The sequence below is a fragment of the Manis pentadactyla genome, chromosome 17 (genome assembly GCF_030020395.1).
Source record: "Manis pentadactyla isolate mManPen7 chromosome 17, mManPen7.hap1, whole genome shotgun sequence".
Lineage (NCBI taxonomy): Eukaryota > Metazoa > Chordata > Mammalia > Pholidota > Manidae > Manis > Manis pentadactyla.
In genome coordinates, this window is record NC_080035.1 from 6,578,302 (window position 1) to 6,600,714 (window position 22,413).

Consider the following 22,413-nt stretch of genomic DNA (forward strand, 5'->3'; position numbering starts at 1 on the left):
TGTAAATAGTGCTGTGATAAACATAGGGGTGCACTGATCGTTCTCATACTTGATTGCTGCATTCTTAGGGTAATTTCCTAGGAGTGCAATTACTGGGTCAAATGGTATGTCTGTTTTGAGCATTTTGATGTACCTCCATACTGCTTTCCACAATAGTTGAACAAGTTTACATTCCCACCAGCAGTGTAGGAGGGTTCCCCTTTCCCCACAGCCTCGCCAACATTTGTTGTTGTTTGTCTTTAGGATGGCAGCCATCCTTACTGGTGTGAGGTGATACCTCATTGTAGTTTTAATTTGCATTTCTCTGATAATTAGCGATGTGGAGCATTTTTTCATGTGTCTGTTGGCCAACTGTATTTCTTTTTTGGAGAACCGTCTGTTCAGTTCCTTTGCCCATTTTTTAATTGGGTTATTTGTTTTTTGTTTGTTGAGGCGTGTGAGCTCTTTATATATTCTGGACGTCAAGCCTTTATCGGATGTGTCATTTTCAAATATATTCTCCCATACTGTAGGGTTCCTTTTTGTTCTATTGATGGTGTCTTTTGCTGTAGAGAAGTTTTTCAGCTTAATATAGTCCCACTTGTTCATTTTTGCTGTTGTTTTCCTTGCCCGGGGAGATATGTTCAGGAAAAGGTCACTCATGTTTATGTCTAAGAGGTTTTTGCCTATGTTTTCTTCCAAGAGTTTAATGGTTTCATGACTTACATTCAGGTCTTTGATCCATTTTTAGTTTACTTTTGTATATGGGGTTAGACAATGGTCCAGTTTCATTCTCTTACATGTAGCTGTCCAGTTTTGCCAGCACCATCTGTTGAAGAGACTGTCATTTCGCCATTGCATGTCCATGGCTCCTTTATCAAATATTAATTGACCATATATGTCTGGGTTAATGTCTGGATTCTCTAGTCTGTTCCATTGGTCTGTGGCTATGTTCTCGTGCCAGTACCAAATTGTCTTGATTACTATGGCTTTATAGTAGAGCTTGAAGTTGGGGAGTGAGATCCCCCCTACTTTATTCTTCTTTCTCAGGATTGCTTTGGCTATTCGGGGTCTTTGGTGGTTCCATATGAATTTTTGAATTATTTGTTCCTGTTCATTGATGAATGTTGCTGGTAGTTTCATAGGGATAGCATCAAATCTGTATATTGCTTTCGGCAGGATGGCCATTTTGACGATATTAATTCTTCCTAGCCATGAGCATGGGATGCGTTTCCATCTGTTAGTGTCCCCTTTAATTTCTTTTAAGAGTGACTTGTAGTTTTCAGAATATAAGTCTTTCACTTCTTTGGTTAGGTTTATTCCTACGTATTTTATTTTTTTTGATGCAATTGTAAATGGAGTTGTTTTCCTGATTTCTCTTTCTGTTGGTCCATTGTTGGTATATAGGAAAGCCACAGATTTCTGTGTGTTGATTTTGCATCCTGCAACTTTGCTGTATTCCGATATCAGTTCTAGTAGTTTTGGGGTGGAGTCTTTAGGGTTTTTTACGTACTATATCATGTCATCTGCAAATAGTGACAGTTTAACTTCTTCTTTACCAATCTGGATTCCTTGTATTTTTTTGTTTTGTCTGATTGCTGTGGCTAAGACCTCCAGTACTATGTTAAATAACAGTGGGGAGAGTGGCCATCCCTGTCTATTTCCCGATCTCAGCGGAAATGCTTTCAGCTTCTCGCTGTTCAATATAATGTTGGCTGTGGGTTTTTCATAGATGGCCTTTATTATGTTGAGGTACTTGCCCTCTATTCCCATTTTGCTGAGAGTTTTTATCATGAATGGATGTTGAACTTTGTCAAATGCTTTTACAGCATCTATGGAGATGATCATGTGGTTTTTGTCTTTCTTTTTGTTGATGTGGTGGATGATATTGATGGACTTTCGAATGTTGTGCCATCCTTGCATTCCAGGGATGAATCCCACTTGGTCATGGTGTACGATGGTTTTGAGGTATTTTTGAATTCGGTTTGCTAAAATTTTGTTGAGTATTCTTGCGTCTACGTTCATCAGGGATATTGGTCTGTAGTTTTCTTTTTTGGTGGTGTCTTTGCCTGGTTTTGCTATTAGGGTGATGTTAGCTTCATAGAATGAGTTTGGGAGTATCCCCTCTTCTTCTATTTATTGGAAAACTTTAAGGAGAATGCGTATTATGTCTTCCCTGTATGTCTGATAAAATTCCGAGGTAAATCCATCTGGCCCAGGGGTTTTGTTCTTTGGTAGTTTTTTGATTACCGCTTCAATTTCGTTGCTGTTAATTGGTCTGTTTAGATTTTCTGTTTCTTTTTGGGTCAGTCTTGGAAGGTTGTATTTTTCTAGGAAGTGTCCATTTCTGCTAGGTTTCCCAGCTTGTTAGCATATAGGTTTTCATAGTAGTCTCTAAGAATTCTTTGTATTTCTTTGGGGTCCGTCGTGATTTTTCCTTTCTCGTTTCTGATACTGATGATTTGTGTTGACTCTCTTTTCCTCTTAATAAGTCTGGCTAGAGGCTTATCTATTTTGTTTATTTTCTCGAAGAACCAGCTCTTGGTTTCATTGATTTTTGCTAATTGTTTTATTCTTCTCAATTTTATTTATTTCTTCTCTGATCTTTATTATGTCCCTCCTTCTGCTGACCTTAGGCCTCATTTGTTCTTCTTTTTCCAATTTTGATAATTGTGACATTAGACCGTTCATTTGGGATTGCTCTTCCTTTTTTAAATATGCTTGGATTGCTATATACTTTCCTCTTAAGACTGCTTTTACTGTGTCCCACAGAAGTTGGGGCTTAGTGTTGTTGTTGTCATTTGTTTCCATATATTGCTGGATCTCCATTTTGATTTGGTTATTGATCCATTGATTATTTAGGATCGTGTTGTTTAGCCTCGATGTGTTTGTGAGCCTTTTTGCTTTCTTTGTACAGTTTATTTCTAGTTTTATGCCTTTGTGGTCTGAAAAGTTGGTTGGTAGGGTTTCGATCTTTTGGAATTTACTGAGGCTCTTTCTGTGTCCTAGTATGTGGTCTATTCTGGAGAATGTTCAATGTGCACTTGAGAAGAATGTGTATCCTGTTGCTTTTGGATGTAGAGTTCTGTAGATGTCTATTAGGTCCATCTGCTCTACTGTGTTGTTCAGTGCCTCTGTGTCCTTACTTATTTTCTGTCTGGTGGATCTGTCCTTTAGAGTGAGTGGTGTGTTGAAGTCTCCTAGAATGATTGCATTGCATTCTATTTCCTCCTTTAGTTCTGTTAATATTTGTTTCAGGTATGTTGGTGCTCCTGTATTGGGCGCATATATATTTATAATGGTTATATCCTCTTGATGGACTGAGCCCTTTATCATTATGTATTGTCCTTCTTTGTCTTTTGTTACTTTCTTTATTTTGAAGTCTGTTTTGTCTGATACCAGAATTGCAACACCTGCTTTCTTCTCTCTGTTGTTTGCTTGAAATATCTTTTTCCATCCCTTGACTTTAAGTCTGTGCGCATCTTTGGGTTTGAGGTGAGTCTCTTATAAGCAGCATATGGATGGATCTTGCTTTTTTATCCATTCTATTACTCTGTGTCTTTTGATTGGTGCATTCAGTCCATTTACATTTAGGGTGATTATTGAAAGGTATGAATTTATTGCCATTGCAGGCTTTAAGTTTGTGGTTACCAAAGGTTTAGGGTTAGCTTCTTTACTATCTTACTGTCTAACTTAACTCGCTTGTTGAGCTATTATAAACACAGTCTGATGATTCTTTATTTCTCTCCCTTCTTATTCCTCCTCCTCCCTTCTTCATATGTTGGGTGTTTTGTTGTGTGCTCTTTTTAGGAGTGCTCCCATCTAGAGCAGTCCCTGTAGGATGCCCTGTAGAGGTGGTTTTGGGGAGGCAAATTCCCTCAACTTTTCCTTGTCTGGGAATTGTTTAATCCCTCCTTCATATTTAAATGATATTCGTGCTGGATACAGTAGTCTTGGTTCGAGGCCCTTCTGTTTCATTGCATTAAGTATATCATGCCATTCTCTTCTGGCCTGTAGGGTTTCTGTTGAGAAGTCTGTTGATAGCCTGATGGTTTTTCCTTTGTAGGTAACCTTTTTTTCTCTCTGGCTGCCTTTAATACTTTGTCCTTGACTTTGATCTTTGCTATTTTAATTATTATGTGTCTTGTTGTTGCCATCCTTGGATCCCTTGTCATGGGAGTTCTGTGTACCTCTGTGGTCTGAGAGGCCATTTCTTCCCCTAGTTTGGGGAAGTTTTCAGCAATTATTTCTTCAAAGACATTTTCTATCCCCTTTTCTCTCTCTACTTCTTCTGGAATACCTATAATTCTTATATTGTTCCTTTTCATTTGGTCACTCAGCTCTCTTAAAATTCTTTCATTCCTGGAGATCCTTTTATCTCTCTCTCTGCATCAGCTTCTCTGCGTTCCTGTTCTCTGTTTTCTAGTCCATTAATGGTCTCTTGCATCTCGTCCATTCTGTTTTGAAGTCCTTCCAGAGCTTGTTTTATTTCTGAATTCTCCTTCCTTAATTCTTGCATATTTCTCTGCAAGTCCATCAGCATGGTTATGACTTTTGTTTTGAATTCTTTTTCAGGAAGACTGGCTAAATCTATGTCCCCAGATTCTTTCTCAGGGGAAGATGTAGCAGATGCTGAAGCTGTCTGGGTTAGTCTTGTGTGGATCATATTTTTTTGCCTTTTCATGTTGACAGGTGCTATTGACTGTCAGCTGGGAGGGCCAAAATTTTCACTTGCTACTGGCCTTTCTTTACTGGAACAACTGCAACCCCTAGTGGCTTGTGTTGGGTAATTGCGTGTAGAGTGGGTCTTTGTGTCTTGCCCGGCCGGAAGGGAGAAATTTCCCTTTCTGTGGGCGGAATTTGTCTCAGGCTGCTTCTCTGCTTTCGCAGCGCCTGGTGAGGTAATGGACGGGGGGGCTGCTTGACTGTTTACCTCCGTGAGGGGTCTCAGAGCTGTTGCCCAGGGGGTTAGTGCACCCGGTTTTCCCTGTAATTTCCAGCTGCTGTACTGTGACCTGGGTTGTTACCATCAAGCTGTTAAGTCCCTGTCCCTTTAAGACTTTCAAAAAGCCCCCGCTTTTCTTTGTCACAGGGGCATCAGCTTCAGCACCCGCTCACAGGTCTTACTCCCTGTTCCCCCAGTATCCAGGGCCCCCTGGGCACTCACTGTGTCTATGCTCTGGTGGGGGTGGCTGGGGCTTGGTGTTCAGAGGCCCTGTGCTGTGTCTCCCTCCTGCTCTGCCTATTCTTCTCCCGCCGGGAGCTGGGGGGAGGGGCGCTCGGGTCCCGCCGGTCCGGGACTTGTATCTCACCCCTTTCACCAGGCGCTGGGTTCTCGCTGGTGTAGCTGCAGTCTGGCCACTGTCCTGCGTCTTCAGGTCTCTCTCTTAGGGTTAGTTGTGTTTGTTGTATTTTCAAAAGTATATATGTTTTTGGGAGGAGATTCCCACTGTCCTACTCACGCCGCCATGTTGGCTCCGCCCCCTGGGTCAGTCTTTTAAGGTTGTATTTTTGTAGGAAGTTGTCCATTTCTCCTAGGTTTCCCAGATTGTTAGCATATAGGTTTTCATAGTATTCTCTAATAATTCTTTGTATTTCTGTTTGGTCCGTCGTGATTTTTCCTTTCTCTTTATGATACTTTTGATTTGTGTTGACTCTCTTTTCCTCTTAATAAGTCTGGCTAGAGGCTTATCTATTTTGTTTATTTTCTTGAAGAACCAGCTCTTGGTTTCATTGATTTTTTCTATTGCTTTATTCTTCTCAATTTTATTTATTTCTTCTCTGATCTTTATTATGTCCCTCCCTCTGCTGACCTTAGGCCTCATTTGTTCTTCTTTTTCCAATTTCAATAATTGTGACATTAGACTATTCATTTGGGATTGTTCTTTCTTTTTTAAATATGCTTGGATTGCTATATACTTTCCTCTTAAGACTGCCTTTGCTCTGTCCCACAGAAGTTGGGGCTTAGTGTTGTTGTTGTCATTTGTTTCCATATATTGCTGGATCTCCATTTTGATTTGGTCATTGATCCATTGATTATTTAGGAGCGTGTTGTTAAGCCTCCATGTGTTTGGGAGCCTTTTTGCTTTCTTTGTACAGTTTATTTCTAGTTTTATGCCTTTGTGGTCTGAAAAGTTGGTTGGTAGGATTTCAATCTTTTGGAATTTTCTGAGGCTCTTTTTGTGGCCTAGTATGTGGTCTATTCTGGAGAATGTTCCATGTGCACTTGAGAAGAATGTGTATCCTGTTGCTTTTGGATGTAGAGTTCTGTAGATGTCTATTAGGTCCATCTGCTCTACTGTGTTGTTCAGTGCTTCCATGTCCTTACTTATTTTCTGCCCTGTGGATCTATCCTTTGGGGTTAGTGGTGTGTTGAAGTCTCCTAGAATGAATGCATTGCAGTCTATTTCCCCCTTTAGTCCTGTTAGTATTTGTTTCACATATGCTGGTGCTCCTGTGTTGGGTGCATATATATTTAGAATGGTTATATCCTCTTGTTGGACTGAGCCCTTTATCATTATGTAGTGTCTTTCTTTATCTCTTGTTACTTTCTTTGTTTTGAAGTCTATTTTGTCTGTTATTAGTACTGCAACCCCTGCTTTCTTCTCTCTGTTGTTTGCCTGAAATATGTTTTTCCATCCCTTGACTTTTATCTGTACATGTCTTTGGGTTTGAGGTGAGTTTCTTGTAAGCAGCATATAGATGGGTCTTGCTATTTTATCCATTCTATTACTCTGTGTGTTTTGATTGGTTCATTCAGTCCATTAACATTTAGGGTGACTATTGAAAGATATGTACTTATTGCCACTGCAGGCCTTAAATTCGTGGTTACCAACGTTTCAAGGTTAACCTCTTTAGTATCTTACTGCCTAACTCTGCTCGCTTATTGAGCTGTTATATACACTGTCTGGAGATTCTTTTCTTCTCTCCCTTCTTATTCGTCTTCTTCCATTCTTCATATGTTGGGTGTTTTGTTCTGTGCTCTTTCTAGGAGTGCTCCCATCTAGAGCAGTCCCTGTAAGATGTCCTGTAGAGGTTGTTTTTGGGAAGCAATTTCCCTCAGCTTTTGTTTGTCTGGGAATTGTTTAATCCCACCATCGTATTTAAATGATAGTTGTGCTGGATACAGTATCCCTGGTTCAAGGCCCTTCTGTTTCATTGTATTAAATATATCATGCCATTCTCTTCTGGCCTGTAGGGTTTCTGTCGAGAAGTCTGATGTTAGCTTAATGGGTTTTCCTTTATAGGTGAACTTTTTCTCTCTAGCTGCCTTTAAAACTCTTTCCTTGTCCTTGATCTTTGCCATTTTAATTATTATGTGTCTTGGTGTTGTCCTCCTTGGATCCTTTCTGTTGGGGTTTCTGTGTATTTCCGTGGTCTGTTCGATTATTTCTTCCCCCAGTTTGTGGAAGTTTTCAGCAATTATTTCTTCCAAGATACTTTCCATCCCTTTTCCTCTCTCTTCTTCTTCTGGGACCCCTATAATACGGATATTGTTCCTTTTGGATTGGTCACACAGTTCTCTTAATATTGTTTCATTTGTGGTGATCCTTTTATCTCTCTCTATGTCAGCTTCTATGCATTCCTGTTCTCTGGTTTCAATTCCATCAATGGCCTCTTGCATCCTATCCATTCTGCTTATAAACCCTTCCAGAGTTTGTTTCATTTCTGTAATCTCCTTTCTGGCATCTGTGATCTCCCTCCAGACTTCATCCCATATCTCTTGTGTATTTCTCTGCATCTCTGTCAGCATGTTTATGATTTTTATTTTGAATTCTTTGTCAGGAAGACTGGTTAGGTCTGTCCCCTTCTCTGGTGTCGTCTCTGTGATCTTTGTCTGCCTGTAGTTTTGCCTTTCCATGGTGATAGGAATAGTTTGCAGAGCTTGGACAAGTGACGCCTGGAAGAACTTCCCTTCTTGTTGATTTGTGGCCTCCTCTGCTGGGAGTACAGCGACCTCTAGTGACTTGTTCTGGGTAGCTGCATGCTGACAGGGCTTCTCCTTCCTGCCCAGTTGCTATGGAGTTTATCTTTGCAGTTGCTGTGGGCATGGCCTGGCTGGGTCTGTTGCTCCAAAGTGGTGGAGTCACGTCCCTCTCAACATTTTAATCAACATAAAAATTATCAGCTCATTCTTTTGTACTGTCCTTCCAACCCAGTGTCCTCTGCACTTACTTCACATCTTAACTGAACCAGACACATTTTAGTGCCGAATAGCTGTATGTGGTTAGTGGCTCTGTATGGAACAGCACAGCAGAAGATACAAAGGAACATGAGACAGACTTGGTGCCTGCAAGAAGCTTACAAAATAAACAAGGAACTAAATAACACAGGAAAATAAAAGAATAAATGCCACAAATTAATATAACTGCTGAGTGGGAAATACAATACCTAAGAGGAAGTGTTCCTTCTGGGATGGAATGTTTTCAAAGATAGGGGCCTTGACCTGCACACCCTGCAGATGGAGAGAAAGGGGGTAGGGATGAGAAGGCCAAGTCTGACCAGGAGATAGATAACCAGCCAGGCTGAAGAGGAGAGTTTGTGCCAAGGAAGCTGGTAAAGAAACTGAGAAAAACATGGTGAAAGGCTGACAGGAAAGAATTCTGAGCAGGAGAATAACATAATGAAAGTGTTTTAAGTCAATCTCAACACATGGTGAGAAATACTACACTCCTGAATAGGAATGCTGGAAGTTATAATGCTATCAATTACTCCTCAAATAAGTTTTAGGTTAATGTCATTAAAGCTTCAATCCCAAGAAGGTTAAAGAACTTGAAAAAAATATTTGGAAGAATAAATGGGCATGGACAGTAAAGAAAACTTTGAAATAAAAATGACAGGATATCTGCCTACTCAATTTGTAAACATATTGTGAAGGTAGAGCTAGGAGAGAAGATGGCCACATCAAAAGAAAGAACACAAAGTGCAGAATGAAGTAGATCATGATCTATTCTGAGAAACACTCTCACTGGTCCAAATTCAATTAGTGGACATACAGATAAATAGAACAGCGGAGTGAGGCTTTAATGATGGTCTTGCAAGATTGGGGTGTCTGGTGAGCAGGCAAACCTAGGGAGTTTAGTGCTGATAATTTATCTCCTAGTGTGTGAGTCCCTCCCCTAGTTCCTCATTGGCTGAGTACTACAGGGTTCACATTCTTTTCTGGATGTCACCTAAGCCAGTTATATATTTCCCTTATGTTTGTCTTAATCTTATTGGTAGGTTTAAAAACTCAACCAGGTATAGCCAGGCCCTTATCAATTCCCACCCTGACTCTCAGCCCGAGCAGCTTCCACCACGTGGCCCTTTGTTAAAACCTTCCAGTTAAAATGTTTTAAACCTCCTGGTGGGAATAAATCGCATTTAGGTTTTATGCTGTTTTCTAACATCTATGATTACAAATTTAACATATCAGAAGGCAGCATTAGCATTTCTTCTCCAGCACTGATGTCGTTAGCTCATTTTTCTATTGGGTTATTCCTTATTTTCTTATTGATTAAGCTTCTCAGATATTCACGATAGTAACCCTGTTAGTCATATATGTGGTCTTTTAACATTGTTTATAAATTCTTTGATATACAGAATCTTTAAATGTTTTATTTGATGAAATATTAATCTTCCATTTTACAGTTTCTACCTTATTTTTTATATTAAAGTGTTAATGTGAAATTAGTTTTATTGTAAAATATGAGATGGGGATCTAACTTATTTTCATAATGGTGAGTCATGATTTAAAATCTCCTTTTCATATGTTTGGGTTTCTTCCTGTACATTGTCTTGTTCCATTGACCTGCTACTTCCTCCACCAATATCACTTTGCAATTTTCGATGCTTTGGAATATGTTTTGAGGACACAAAGACCCTGTCCTAGAATGAAAATTGGAAAAAAAAGCCAATATTTTAATTCACCTCAGCCCCCAAATCTATGTTCTTATTTAAAACAACAGTCAAACTGTATGTTAAAATTTGTAAAAAAAAAAAAAAAATAGGCTAAAAAATGTGTCAGGCAATTAAATATCTAGTGCTAAAATTCCATTATAAAATAGGGAATGTATGATTGTACATTCAAATGTATGATTAACATTTGATAGGCCATGCAGTACTTCTGACAGGAGCTGGACATTTTGTACAGAGCCACACTTTCCTGTGCAAAGTTGGACTCCCAGGCAGGTATGCTGCATCACACTGAGCTCTCAAGCTTCTGATACATGAGTACAGCCTCGTACTTGTTCTGGTACAGCCTCTGTGCTTGTCTGAGTTACATTCACAAGTCCACAGCCTCCTAGGGTCTTGGCACTTGACAATACAGTGGTGGTGGCAACATGGCTGAGATATGACTTTAGAGTTTGTTTCCTGTGCTGATGGACAGAAACCCAAGCTGGGCCACACAGACTCCCCCTAATGACTTTTTCCTGCTAAAACATCCCCTTATCAGTTTCCTAAAAAATCTTGTCTCCTCATTTTTCTTATTCTTCTAAAATGGTGGATACACACAACTCTTGTTGGGGGAGTCACATTAGAGGCTTTTCCAGACAGGCATCCCTCATTATCTGATAATTTCAAATACATAATTATCTGAAACTCATGGACCAAATACATGTGGATAACTTGATGTTCCTCCCCACATGAACTGAGGAGCTGTTTAGATTCAGTGAGGGACAGGAGCATGATGGGGGCTGGGCATTTCAGGAAAGAGTCCACTGGTCAGCATCAATAGCTGGCACCACAAACACTGAGAATCACAGGGCTCCCCAGGGGCCTTATACCTCTAGCAGTCTTGAGGACTCCCAGAGACTGACTGTCCCAACAAGAATTCTCAAAAATTAAATTGGTAGCTAATGAATGTTCTAAGAATGAAGTTTCAGAAAAACTACAAGCCAGGACCACATGAATTATAACTAACTTAAACCAACATAATGAATCTCCAGGCCCAGCTCCACTCAAGGGAAGGGACTGCTAAAGCCACTGCCTCCTCAGGGATGTCAGGAGGGTCTCCTGGTGCTTCTCTCCCGAGAGATGGTGTTAAATCCTACCAGACAAAGGCAATTCACCCCGAGGAACAGAATCTGGCAAAGCCAGATAGAACATATTCTGTCACTAAAGGAATAAGTAAACCTAACAGAATGAGATTCATTAATCCTGTAATTCCATTTTGAAAGGGTATCTCACTGTGACCCTCCTTACCCAGAACAACTCAGGAGACACAGGCCCATGCAAGAGATTTTGTTATCTGAAAGAGAAAGTGGCTGCCCCAGGGGGAGGGGGAAAGAGAGAGGGGGGGAGCAGTGAGAGCAGAGAGGACAGAGAGACAGAGAGAGGAAGAGGGAGCAGGGGGACAGAGAGAGCAGCGAGACAGAGAGACAGAGACAAAGAGAGGGCAGCAGCATGGTGCAGAGCATTGTGCCTTTTATTGTGGCGGATCTGCTCGGCCTGTTGCCTTGGGGGAGGGTTGGGATGTTTAGAGATAAGGCGGGGAAAGCCCAGGCAAGCCCTAGGCATAATTCTCACGGGCTTATATGCTTGGGACCATGGGGTAAATGGAGGATAAATTACTATATTCTTACATTCCTCCCTTTTCTGTTTTATAAGTGGTAGAGGATTTGGGAAGGGGAGAAGGTCAGTCTTTAGTAACTACTTCCTGCTGATTAGGGGCGTTTGTAAGGCTGAAGGCACCAGAGGGAGGAAAGCAAGGACAGTGCAAACGGAGCAGAGACAACACCAAGTAGCTCTGTGCCATATAAGGAAGGAACGGACAACTCTTCCTGGATTCCAGTCCCGTGACTTGCTGACAAACCCTGGATGCAGACTGCCTCCATGCAGAAGGAGACCTCTGGCCATCCATCACCCGACCCTGAGCCAACAAAAGTTCCCCACATACCCCTGGTGCGGCCCACTTCCCCCTCCCTTCCCTGTGCTTATAAAAACTCCCCACCTCCCCTCCTGGGCGTGACTTCCCCAGGCTGCCTCCCTGCAGACTGGTGAACCTCGCCTGGGAATTGAACTCAAATAATCTGCCTGGCCCTTTGTTGCCTCTTGTTGCCTTCTTATTTTGGTTAGAATTTACCTTACAAAGTTCATTTTTGTATTGATGGGGTGTCCTCAGATGAGCCCTTGGTCTGCAGTGGTGATGGCATGTTCCAGGTTCAATAAGGATCATTGTCTTTGGAGAGGGGGTGGTAATCCTGTAATATAAGCTGGTTAAAGGTTTGGTTAGAAATTTTTTGCATTTGGGCTGATTGCTATGTTTACGTAGGGTGGCTGAATTAATAGCATTTTGGGGGGACATATGTGTAGACAGCAAAGCAACCTGTAGGGCAACGGGAATCCTTGATGGTGCAATCTTTTGGACAGTCTGAAAGAGAAGGGCTGGTGTTGGGAAGAAGGTCTGGTGAGAGGATAAGTGTTGAGACCAGGGTTAACAATCTTGAAGCATGATGCATGGCAGTTGTAAGAGAGGTCTTAGGACCCGTGCTGGCAGAAACTTCTTCAGTGATGAGTGGAAGCAGAGATGAGCAGTGTGAAATGTGGGGAGTAAGAGGTCCTGTCAGGGTGGAGGAGTAGAAACCTGTGGAAGATTTGGTGGGAGTGAAATAAGGGGAGACAAAAGGCTTAAGGTGGGAGTTGTGTATCTAATGGGGAAGATCCTGGAGTTTAACTGTAGTTGGCATGGAAAGGATTACTGTGTATGGTCCTTGCCATTTGGGAGTTAGGGATGGTGTCTTTGTTTGGAATGGGCATGGTTTGGAGAAGCTTTTCCTGTCTATGGTAATGGCCTTGTAGCATGGGGAGAGCTGAACTCCCAGGTATGTGACCTGAGTGGCAGGCAGCTGAACGTTGGAGGGTGAAACCTGATAGCTGTGTTCTGAAAGAAAGTTTAAAAGCAGAATAGTATCCTGTTGAGAGGTTTGTAGGGAAGGACTACACAGGAGATCATCTACATATTGAAGGAGGGTGGAGCTCGAGAGTGTAAGGGATTTGGGGTCTAGTGCTAGAGCATATCCAAAAAGGTGGGGACTATCTCTAAAGCCTTGGGGAAGGACTTGTTAAGTGTTCCCTGAATATTAAAAATTAACTTAACATAAGGAATCTCCTGCCTCGATTTTTCTCTGGGATACTGGCGTTTTAGTCTGGGAGTATAACAAAAGGCTGCCTGCTCAGCTCCCAAGGTGGGCTGAGGTATCGTCTATTTGCTAAAGAATCCTGCCTTTTACTATGCCATCTACATCTGGGTCTGCAGTTAGTTGCTCAGTTTGCAAAATTACCTCAGTCAGATCTGAAGAAGGAAAGACAGCACATAGGCCTGGGCCTTTTAGCATACTAAAGTGAATCTTATACATGATTACAAATGATTAGCAAAATAAAACATGTACTACTCTTCTTTATCTGGGGAACATTAACTGATCTCACTGAAGAATGTTCAACAGTTTTAGTAGGGGGAGATTTCCTAGCATGTAGTTACATTGCTCTGACTGCTTATATAGCATTTTCAAAGCACTTAACTCACAGTAATTTTCCACAGTTACATGTTATTTTTAGCAAGAGCAAGATAAGACCACTCCTCAATTAGACAGAGTGGTGTTGCAAGACAAGAGCAAGATAAGACCACTCCTCAATTAGACAGAGTGGCATTGCAAGATAAGATGACCAGGGCTGCAACTGCCCACAACCCGGTGTCCTTGATTAATTTGTTCTTCAAAACTTGTTTATCAAGCCTTACCCAGTCCCTCCTCCCTCGGAGTCCCATACTCAAGAAATGGCTTTTCGGCCCTTAAGATGGCCGTTCTCATGCTACCTCATTCTTACATTCCCCCCTTTTTGTTATTACAATGAGGAATCTTGCTATTTGTAGGGTAGTCATAGGGGCCCTCAGGAGGGGGCGACTTTTCGTATTGTCTCAAGAACAGGAGTTGGACGGTATTAACACGGTCTTTTACAAAATTAATGTTTGTTTAGGATGCAGGGGCCAAAAGTTAAAATAAATATAAGTAAAATTAATGGGCCAACTAGGGTAGAAACTAGGGTGGTGAGCCAGGGAGACTTATTAAACCAAGCTTCAAACCAGTTCTCTTGTGCTTCTCTTTCTTTCTCTTGGCTAATCTTTCTCTTACTTTAGCCATGGATTCTTTTACTACTCCTGAATGATCAGCGTAAAAACAGCACTCTTCTCCTAGCGCAGCACATAGTCCCCCTTGTTGGAGGAACAATAGATCAAGCCCTCTCCTGTTTTGGAGTACGACTTCGGATAGGGAGGTGAGAGATTTTTCTAAATGACTGATGGAGGTCTCTATTCTTTCTATATCTTCATCTATGGCTGCTCTTACGGATGTCATACCTGCTTGTTGAGTGGCCAGGGAGGCTATGCCGGTTCCGGCCCCAGCTACTCCTAACGTGAATAGGGTGGCAGTGGTTAGGGCAGTGATGGGCTCTCTCTTATTTCTTTGGCTGTGCCTTTACTCCAGTGAGAATACATGCTTTCCTCGGGGTGGTAGAGAATGCAGGGTATCACAGTCACTAGGATACAGAACTCTTTAGAGGCATTAAAGATGGAGGTTGAGAGGCACAGGGTAAGGCCAGTCTTGGAACATATCCACCATCCATCACTTCCTGGGGTTAGCCACTTTAAGTCATTCCAACTAAGGGTGGCATTTACGGAAGTGCATAAACTTTGTTTATGCTGTGGTACTTTCCCTAGGCAGGTCCCTTTACCACTTACATGTTGTAGTGTTAGGCTTATTTTGCAGTCCCCCATGAACACTGACAGGTATTTTCACTAGCTGATATGTCATAAGTGGCATTCAGGCCTATGGCTTCATAAAATGAATGCTTTATATCATAACATAGCCAGCATGAGGCCGTGAGGCCAGGGCTGGTAGAAGGGTCTCATACATAGCATGCATCAGTTTCCATAGGGGATCCTTGGTGGCCTGCGCAGCAGGTACCGGGGGGGTTACAGAGGTATTAATCTGGGGTTCTGTTATTTCTTTCAAGGTGCTCTTGTTATCTGGGTTCTTAGTAGGGGTGGGAGGAGCTAATACTTGATTTGGACCCATAGGAGCTGTTTTTGTATGAGACTTATGGGTAACTAGTTTAATGGTTAAAAGTCCACTTGGGTAAGGGCCAACCCAGGCAAACTGGCCCATATCGAGCTGAACGCCCCAAGTTATTCCGGATATCCAGGACTTTTCAATTTTAGCTCGTTCTTGGTTAAATTGTACACGCACTTGGGGTACCCTGTTGTCAGGGTCTCTGAGGGTGAATTTAACTAAATCTCTATTCCCGACTGCCCACTTCCAGGGCCCATCATTAGAGGTTACACAACTCCAGCTTTTGCAGTAGACACTTTCTAGGCCACCACAGGCCTTCCAGTTATTTCTTAGATTTCCAGGGCAGGCCCAGAACCCTTGTGCTCATCCTTGAGCTGTGTCAATAAGTGCCCATTTTTGTAGGACATGATAATTGTGCTCTCTCCCCCACATGAGTCCGAAAAGCTCTCTGAGGTCGAAATATAAATCTGGCCACCATGTGTTTAGTGGGGCTGTGTGTGATGTTTCATTGAGGATTTTACCAGTTTGTCCATCTGTCAAGATCCATGTCTGCGTATAGGGTTGATGAGGGTTGGTCTCTGCGCGATCTTCTTCCCAGTTGTTCAGCAGGGTCAGGACTAATAGCCATTTCATCATCAGGCCAGGCGGGAAGTTTGGGGTGTTCTCGAGGTCTCGAAATCTGTAGTCTCAGGGGGTTATCAGGGTGCTGCTGCACGGTCCACTCTCTGGCTTGTTGCTCAGGCTGGGTGGCTTGGCGCACGTGGGAGTGGTGGACCCAGGGTCCAATGCCAGCAACCTTTAAAGCAATTGGAGTAACCAGAACAACTAAGTAAGGACCTTTCCATCTTTTTTCTAAGGTCTGGGTCCTGTGCCTCTTTACCCATACCCAATCCCCTGGGGCGAAGCCATGTTCCGGGTTCAGCATGTCTCTTGTTTTATACAAAGAGTGCACCAAAGGCCAAATCTCATGTTGGACTTCCTGCAGGGCCTTCAAACTGGCTAAATAATTTGGGGTTACATTAGGGTCTTGATCCGACAATGCACAGATAATAATGGGGGTGGTCTCCCATATAATATTTTGAAGGGAGTCAATCCGGGCACATAAGGGGAGTTCCGAACCCGAAAGATAGCATAGGGTAGGAGGGTCACCCAGTCCCTGCCAGTCTCGATGGCCAATTTAGATAAGGTCTCCTTCAGGGTCCGATTCATTCTTTCTACTTGCCCTGAGCTCTGGGAATTATATTCACAATGTAACTTCCAATTGGTCCCCACCGCTTGGGCCAGTACCTGTAGGACTTTACTGATGAAAGCCAGACTGTTATCAGACCCTAAAACCTCGGGGACTCCATATCGGGATAAGATTTCTTCTAGTAATGCCTTAGCAACAACCTGGGCAGTCTCTCGTTTCATGGGGAAGGCTTCTACCCAGCCTGAAAAAGTATCAACAAATACTAGCAAATACTTATACCCATATTTCCCAGGTTTTACTTCAGTAAAATCCACCTCCCAGTACTGTTCACTATGTAACTTATTCATTATGTAAGAAATTGTTCTACATGTAAGAACTTGTTTGTTATGCCTCAGAAGATTGGAGACTGATGAAAATTAGGCTTGGGGTGGATTAATGATTGTGCATTGAGCATTGACTCCCCTATACAGAATTTTATTGTCGTTAACAACCATTTGATCAATAAATATGAGAGATGCCCTCACAAAAAAAAAAAAAAAAGGACAGACTTCCAATGGTAAAATAAATAAGTAACCAGGATGTAATGTATAGCATAAGGAATATAGTCAAGATACTGTAACAGCTTGGTAGGGTGATAGCTGGAACCTAGAATTATGTATATAAATGTTCTACCACTGTGTTGTACACTTGAAACTAATGTAATGTAATGTAATACTGTGCGTCAACTACCCTTCAATAAAAAATAATTATTTAAAAAAAAATAAATCCACCTCCCAGCTCCATCCTGGCTCCCTCCCCCTTACCCTTGTACCTATGTGTAGGGGTCCCTTCCTACTGGGTCTCATAGCCTGGCACCCAATGCATTGGTCCACGATTTCCTGGATCTGGACGGCTTGTCGGGGGAACTTAAGGCGGGCGGACTCAAGACCTGTTAGCAACTTCTTCTTTCCTAAATGGGTGGCTTGGTGCAGGTTGGAAAGAAGGAACAGTCCTAGTTTCGCTGGCAGTATTAGTCTTCTCTCTGAGTCTCGATGCCACCCATGTTGATCAGGCTCTGGGCAATGGTGGTTTGGATCCACTGTAGATCTTCTGGGGTGTAATCCGGTCATGGGGGCAGGTGCGGAAGCTCGGGTGCTGGCAGGGTGAGTGCCAAAGCTGGTGAAGCTATTGCTGCCATTTTGGCAGCCTCATCTGCTCGCCAGTTTCCCTCAGCTTCCGTGGTTCACGCAGACTGGTGTCCAGGGATATGAACCACTGCAACTGTCTGGGGCTTTTGCACAGCTGCCAGCAACTTCTGTACCTCTAGGAGATTGAGTACCTCTTTTCCTTCTGCTGTAACAAAGCCCCTTTCCCGGTAGATGGCACCATGCACATGGACAGTGCTGAAAGCATAGCGGCTATCGGTGTAGACAGTCACCCGTCTCCCTTCAGCTTGTTCCAGTGCCTCCACCAGCGCAATTAGTTCGGCTTTTCGGCTGAGGACCCCGGGGGAAGCGAGGCACTCCAGATGATATTCCCGTCTTGGTCTACTACTGCCGTACCTGCCCTTCGCATCCCCTCCGTGATGAAGCTGCTTCCATCTGTGTACCATAACAACTCACTGTTGGGGAGGGCAACATCCTGGAGGTCGGGGAGCACCTGGGTGATCTCTGCCAGGATTTCTTGGCATTTGTGCAGGGGACCTCTAGATCCGGGGTCGGCAGAAGGGTGGCTGGATTTAAAACAGCAGGTTCATCAAAGATGATCTGGGGTGTGTCCAACAGGAGTCCCTGGTAATGGGTCAGACGGGTATTTGTCATACACTTATGGGGGGGTGTTTCAGGACTCCCTGAATTGCATGAGGAGTTACCACCTTTAGATGCTGCCCGAAGGTGAGTTTGTCTGCATCTTTTACCATTAGGGCCACTACCACGAAGATCCTCAGACATGGGGGCCATCCTGCTGCAACTGGATAGAATCTTTTGGATAAATAGGCAACCGGACGCTTCCATAGCCTCAGGCGCTGCATTAGCACTCCTTTTGCTATTCCCTTCCTCTCATCGACAAAGAGGTTGAAGGATTTTAGGGGGTCTGGCAACGCCAGGGCTGGCGCCTTCAAGAGGGCAGCTTTGAGTTCGTCAAAGGCCTTTTGTTGTTTTGGCCCCAAGGCCCAGGGGGCCTTCTCTTTGATTGCTTCATACAGGGGCCTCGCTATCTCAGCATATCCCAAAATCCATAATTGGCAGTAGCCTGTCTTCCCTAGAAACTCACGAACCTCTTGGACTGAGGTCAGGACCTGAAGCCTAAGAATAGTCTCTTTCATAGCCTTTGTTAGCCATCTGGTTCCTTTGCTTAACTCATATCCTAGGTAAGTGACTGCCTGCCTGCATATTTGAGCCTTCTTTGCACTGGCTTGATAGCTCAAATGACCTAGTTCTTGGAGGAGGTCTCCAGTGGCCTGTCGGCATTTGGCCTCGGTGGGGTCTGCGAGAAGCAAGTCATCTACGTATTGCAGGAGTGTAACTGAATCATGGCTCTGGCGAAACGAGTCCAGGTCCTGATTTAAGCCTTCATTAAACAGGGTTGGAGAGTTTTTGAAGGCTTGTGGTAGTCTAGTCCAAGTCAACTGTCCAGGGGTTCCCGTGTTGTCATCATGCCATTCAAAGGCAAAAATGTTTTGGCTGCTTGGTGCCAGGGTTATGCTAAAGAAAGCATCCTTTAGGTCTAGGGTGGTGTACCAAACATGTGAAGGGGGCAAGTGACTTAGTAAGGTGTAAGGGTTGATGACTGTGGGGTGGATGTCCTCGATCCTCTTATTTACTTCCCTCAAGTCCTGGACTGGCCTGTAATCCTTTCCCCCTTGTTTCTTAATGGGAAGAAGTGGGGTGTTTCAGGTGGAGTGGCAGGGTTCCAGTATCCCAGCTTCTAAGAGGCAGTTAATGTGTGGGGCAATCCCCTTTCATGCCTCAGTGGACGTGGGGTATTGTCGGACCTGGATAGGCTGGGCCGAGGCTTTGACTTCAACCACTACTGGGACTCCGTGGGCCACCAGACCCACACCCACTATTTCTGCCCATGCCTGAGGGTACGTTCTAAGTCAGTAATTCAACTCATGGGGCCACTCTGTAGGGGGAGAGGTGCCGTGCAGGGAAAACAGGTGATGCTCATCCATGAGGGACAGGGTCAGGACATGAAGGGGCTGTCCTTGGCCGTCCATCACTTTGATGCCGTCTGGCTCAAAGTGGATACGGGCCTGGACCTTGGTTAGGAGATCACGCCCAAGCAAGGGGGCTGGGCATTCAGGGATAACTAGGAAGGAGTGGGTCACCTGACTGCGGCCCAAGTCCACCTGGCACTTACTGGTCCATCGATAAACTTTGGATCCAGTTGCCCCCTGCACCAGGCTGGTCTTCTGGGACAGGGGCTCTGTAGGCTTTTTAAAAACTGAGTACAGGGCTCCTGTATCTACCATGAATTCCATTGGTTTCCCCTCTACATGTGCAGTTGCCCAAGACTCAGGGAGGGGACCCGAGTCCCTTCTCCCCTAGTCACTGTCCATTCCCGCCACCAAAACCTGACTGTCCTGTCTGGTCTGGCCCTGGTGCTTGGGGAATTCCCTCTTCCAATGTCCATATTCTTTGCAGATCATGCATTGATCTCTATCTGGCCTGGGCCGCTGTCTCCGAGGTCAGGCCGGTCCAGTTGGACCCGGTCCTCCCCGGGCTGTGCCTTGCACACCCGCCAGCAGGATTATAGCCATCTCCTTCTGCTGCCTTCTGTTTTCCCTACCCAGGTGCTCTCTGTCTTCTTTCCTAATTCTTTCCTGTATTTCCTGATTTTCTTTCCTGATCCGATCCTTTCTTTCTTCTGGGGTCTCTCGAGTGTTGAAAACTCTCTCTGTCACCTTCACCAGATCTCGAATGGTCATTTCCCCTAATCCTCCCTGCTTATATAATTTCTTCCTACTATCTGGGGCAGCTTGGTTTATAAAGGACATAATTACAGCTGACTGATTCTCCTCTGCCAGGGGATCTAGAGGGGTGTACTGTCTATAAGCCTCATAGAGTCATTCTAAAAACATGGCCGGGCTTTCACTTTCCCCTTGCATTACAGCTTTTACCTTAGCCAAATTAGTGGGGCGGCACGCCGCCACTTGGAGACCTGTCATAAGAGTCTGGCGGTAGACTCGGAGACGCTCCCTACCTTCTGCGTTCCCAAAGTCCCAATCCGGTCTATTCAAGGGGAAGTGCCCGTTAATCAGGTTTGGCAAGGTTGTTGGCCTCCGTTGTCGCCGGGAACATTCTTTCTGGCCTCAGTGAGGATTCGCTCACGCTCTTCAGTAGTGAACAAGGTCTTAAGGAGCTGCTGACAATCGTCCCAGGTGGGGTTATGTGTATGCATGACAGATTCAAATAAGTCCGTTAGACCCTTTGGGTCCTCAGAAAAAGGGGGGTTTTGAGCCTTCCAGTTATATAGATCACTACTTGAAAAGGGCCAATACTGGTAAGATCATTCCCCACCGGGGCCAGTATCTCCTAGGGCCCATACAGGGAGAATGGGTGCCCCAGGTGAGGTGGAGGAGGATGGTTCCTCTTCTGGGGTTTCTTCCCGGTGCCTTCGGGGACTTAATCCTCTCGCTGGTCCCTGGGTTGGGGCTGGGGGGGCTGACAGGGAGGCAGACGAGTGAGGGATCTTGGGAGGGGCGGCCACCTCAGGTTGGAGCGGCGCCACAGGCGTGTATGGAGGGGATCTCTGGGTTTCTTCAAGATCTAGGTCTATCAGGGAGGGGCACAGGTCTGACCCTTCCTGTAAGATGGGTTTCTTGCACGGGTCCCCTGGGAGTTCTGAACGGGCCGTAAGAGGGGGCGCAGTCGGGTGGTGGGGAGCCTGAGAGATGGCCAATACGCAGGGGGGGGAATCCTCTGGCTTCTCTGGGATAAATGATTTCAGCCAGGAGGGAGGATTTTCTACCAAAGCCTGCCACTTCAAAATATAGGGATATTGGTCCGGGTGGCCCTGTAATTCAGGCTGGCTGATCACATCTTGGACTCTCTTAATAATGTCCAGGGAAAAGGTCCCCTGGGGTGGCCAGCCCACCTTAAAAGTAGGCCATTCTGCAGAGCAGACAGTATCAAACTTACCTTTCTTTACTGCCACGCCATAATGGTGAGCTTTGGTGTGGATCTCAGGGAAGTGGTTCAGGAGCAGGGTCTTAGGTGTTACTTGAGCCTGTCCCATTATTATTATAAAAAGAAGCCAGAAAAAGACAACGGATACAAAGCAAGCAAACATAGAAATTTGAACTGAGTTTTCAAACACCCACCGGCCGGTCAGCCACACCACATCCACAGGCGCCATCTCACTCACACAATGCTCAGGATCCTTACCTAGCTGTCCAAACGGCATCCACTGTGGACATTGTTCAGGCACCGTCTCATCGGGGACATCTCCCATGACTTCCAATAATGGAGCCTCCAGGGTCATAACCCGCTCTTTCCTTTCCACAAAAATTCTCAATTGGGACCGGGAAGTTTCAGTCTCTCTGGTCGAGGACCTGTTTCAATTCTCCCCTCTTGGAGGTGGCCAAACCTCCTTCCGTGGCTTCTGAGCAAACCTCAGTATCAGGGGGGTCATCTGTCTCCCTGAGGAGGGGTCTAGCTATCCCGGACGAGCCCCCAAATGTTAGGATCCGAGCCGACCACCTCTCAAATAGACAGAAGACACTCACGATAATGCAAGTCACACAGCGAGGTTTATTTCCAGCTAGCTGGGGTCCAATATCTGCCCGATGCAGCGGGTTTCAACAAGGACCCCGAGCACTCAAAACTAAGGGTTTATATAGCATTTTCAAAGCACTTAACTCACAGTAATTTTCCACAGTTACATGTTATTTTTAGCAAGAGCAAGATAAGACCATTCCTGAATTAGACAGAGTGGTGTTGCAAGACAAGAGCAAGATAAGACCACTCCTCAATTAGACAGAGTGGCATTGCAAGATAAGCTGACCAGGGCCGCAACTGCCCACAACCCAGTGTGCTTGATTAATTTGTTCTTCAAAACTTGTTTATCAAGCCTTACCCAGTCCCTCTTCCCTCGGAGTCCAGTACTCAAGAAATGGCTTTTTGGCCCTTAAGATGGCCGTTCTCATGCTAACTCATTCTTACAGTTGTCAGCTTAAGAGAAAAAGCTTAAAACACTTTATCAACAACATTTGAAACAAAA

The 22,413-nt window shown here is 44.3% G+C and overlaps 1 protein-coding gene across 1 annotated transcript; it reads right to left on the reverse strand.

Annotated features, from left to right (window-relative positions):
• Window positions 1-16,126: 16,126 nt before the first annotated feature.
• LOC130681426 (uncharacterized) lies at window positions 16,127-22,207 on the reverse strand. Its single transcript, XM_057494582.1, has 2 exons — window positions 16,983-22,207; window positions 16,127-16,526 (listed from the first exon to the last, which is right to left on the reverse strand). Exon 1 carries the CDS (start codon window positions 21,673-21,675, stop codon window positions 20,701-20,703), a length of 975 nt encoding a protein of 324 aa, XP_057350565.1. The 5' UTR covers window positions 21,676-22,207; the 3' UTR covers window positions 16,127-16,526; window positions 16,983-20,700.
• Between the last annotated feature and the right edge of the window lie 206 nt (window positions 22,208-22,413).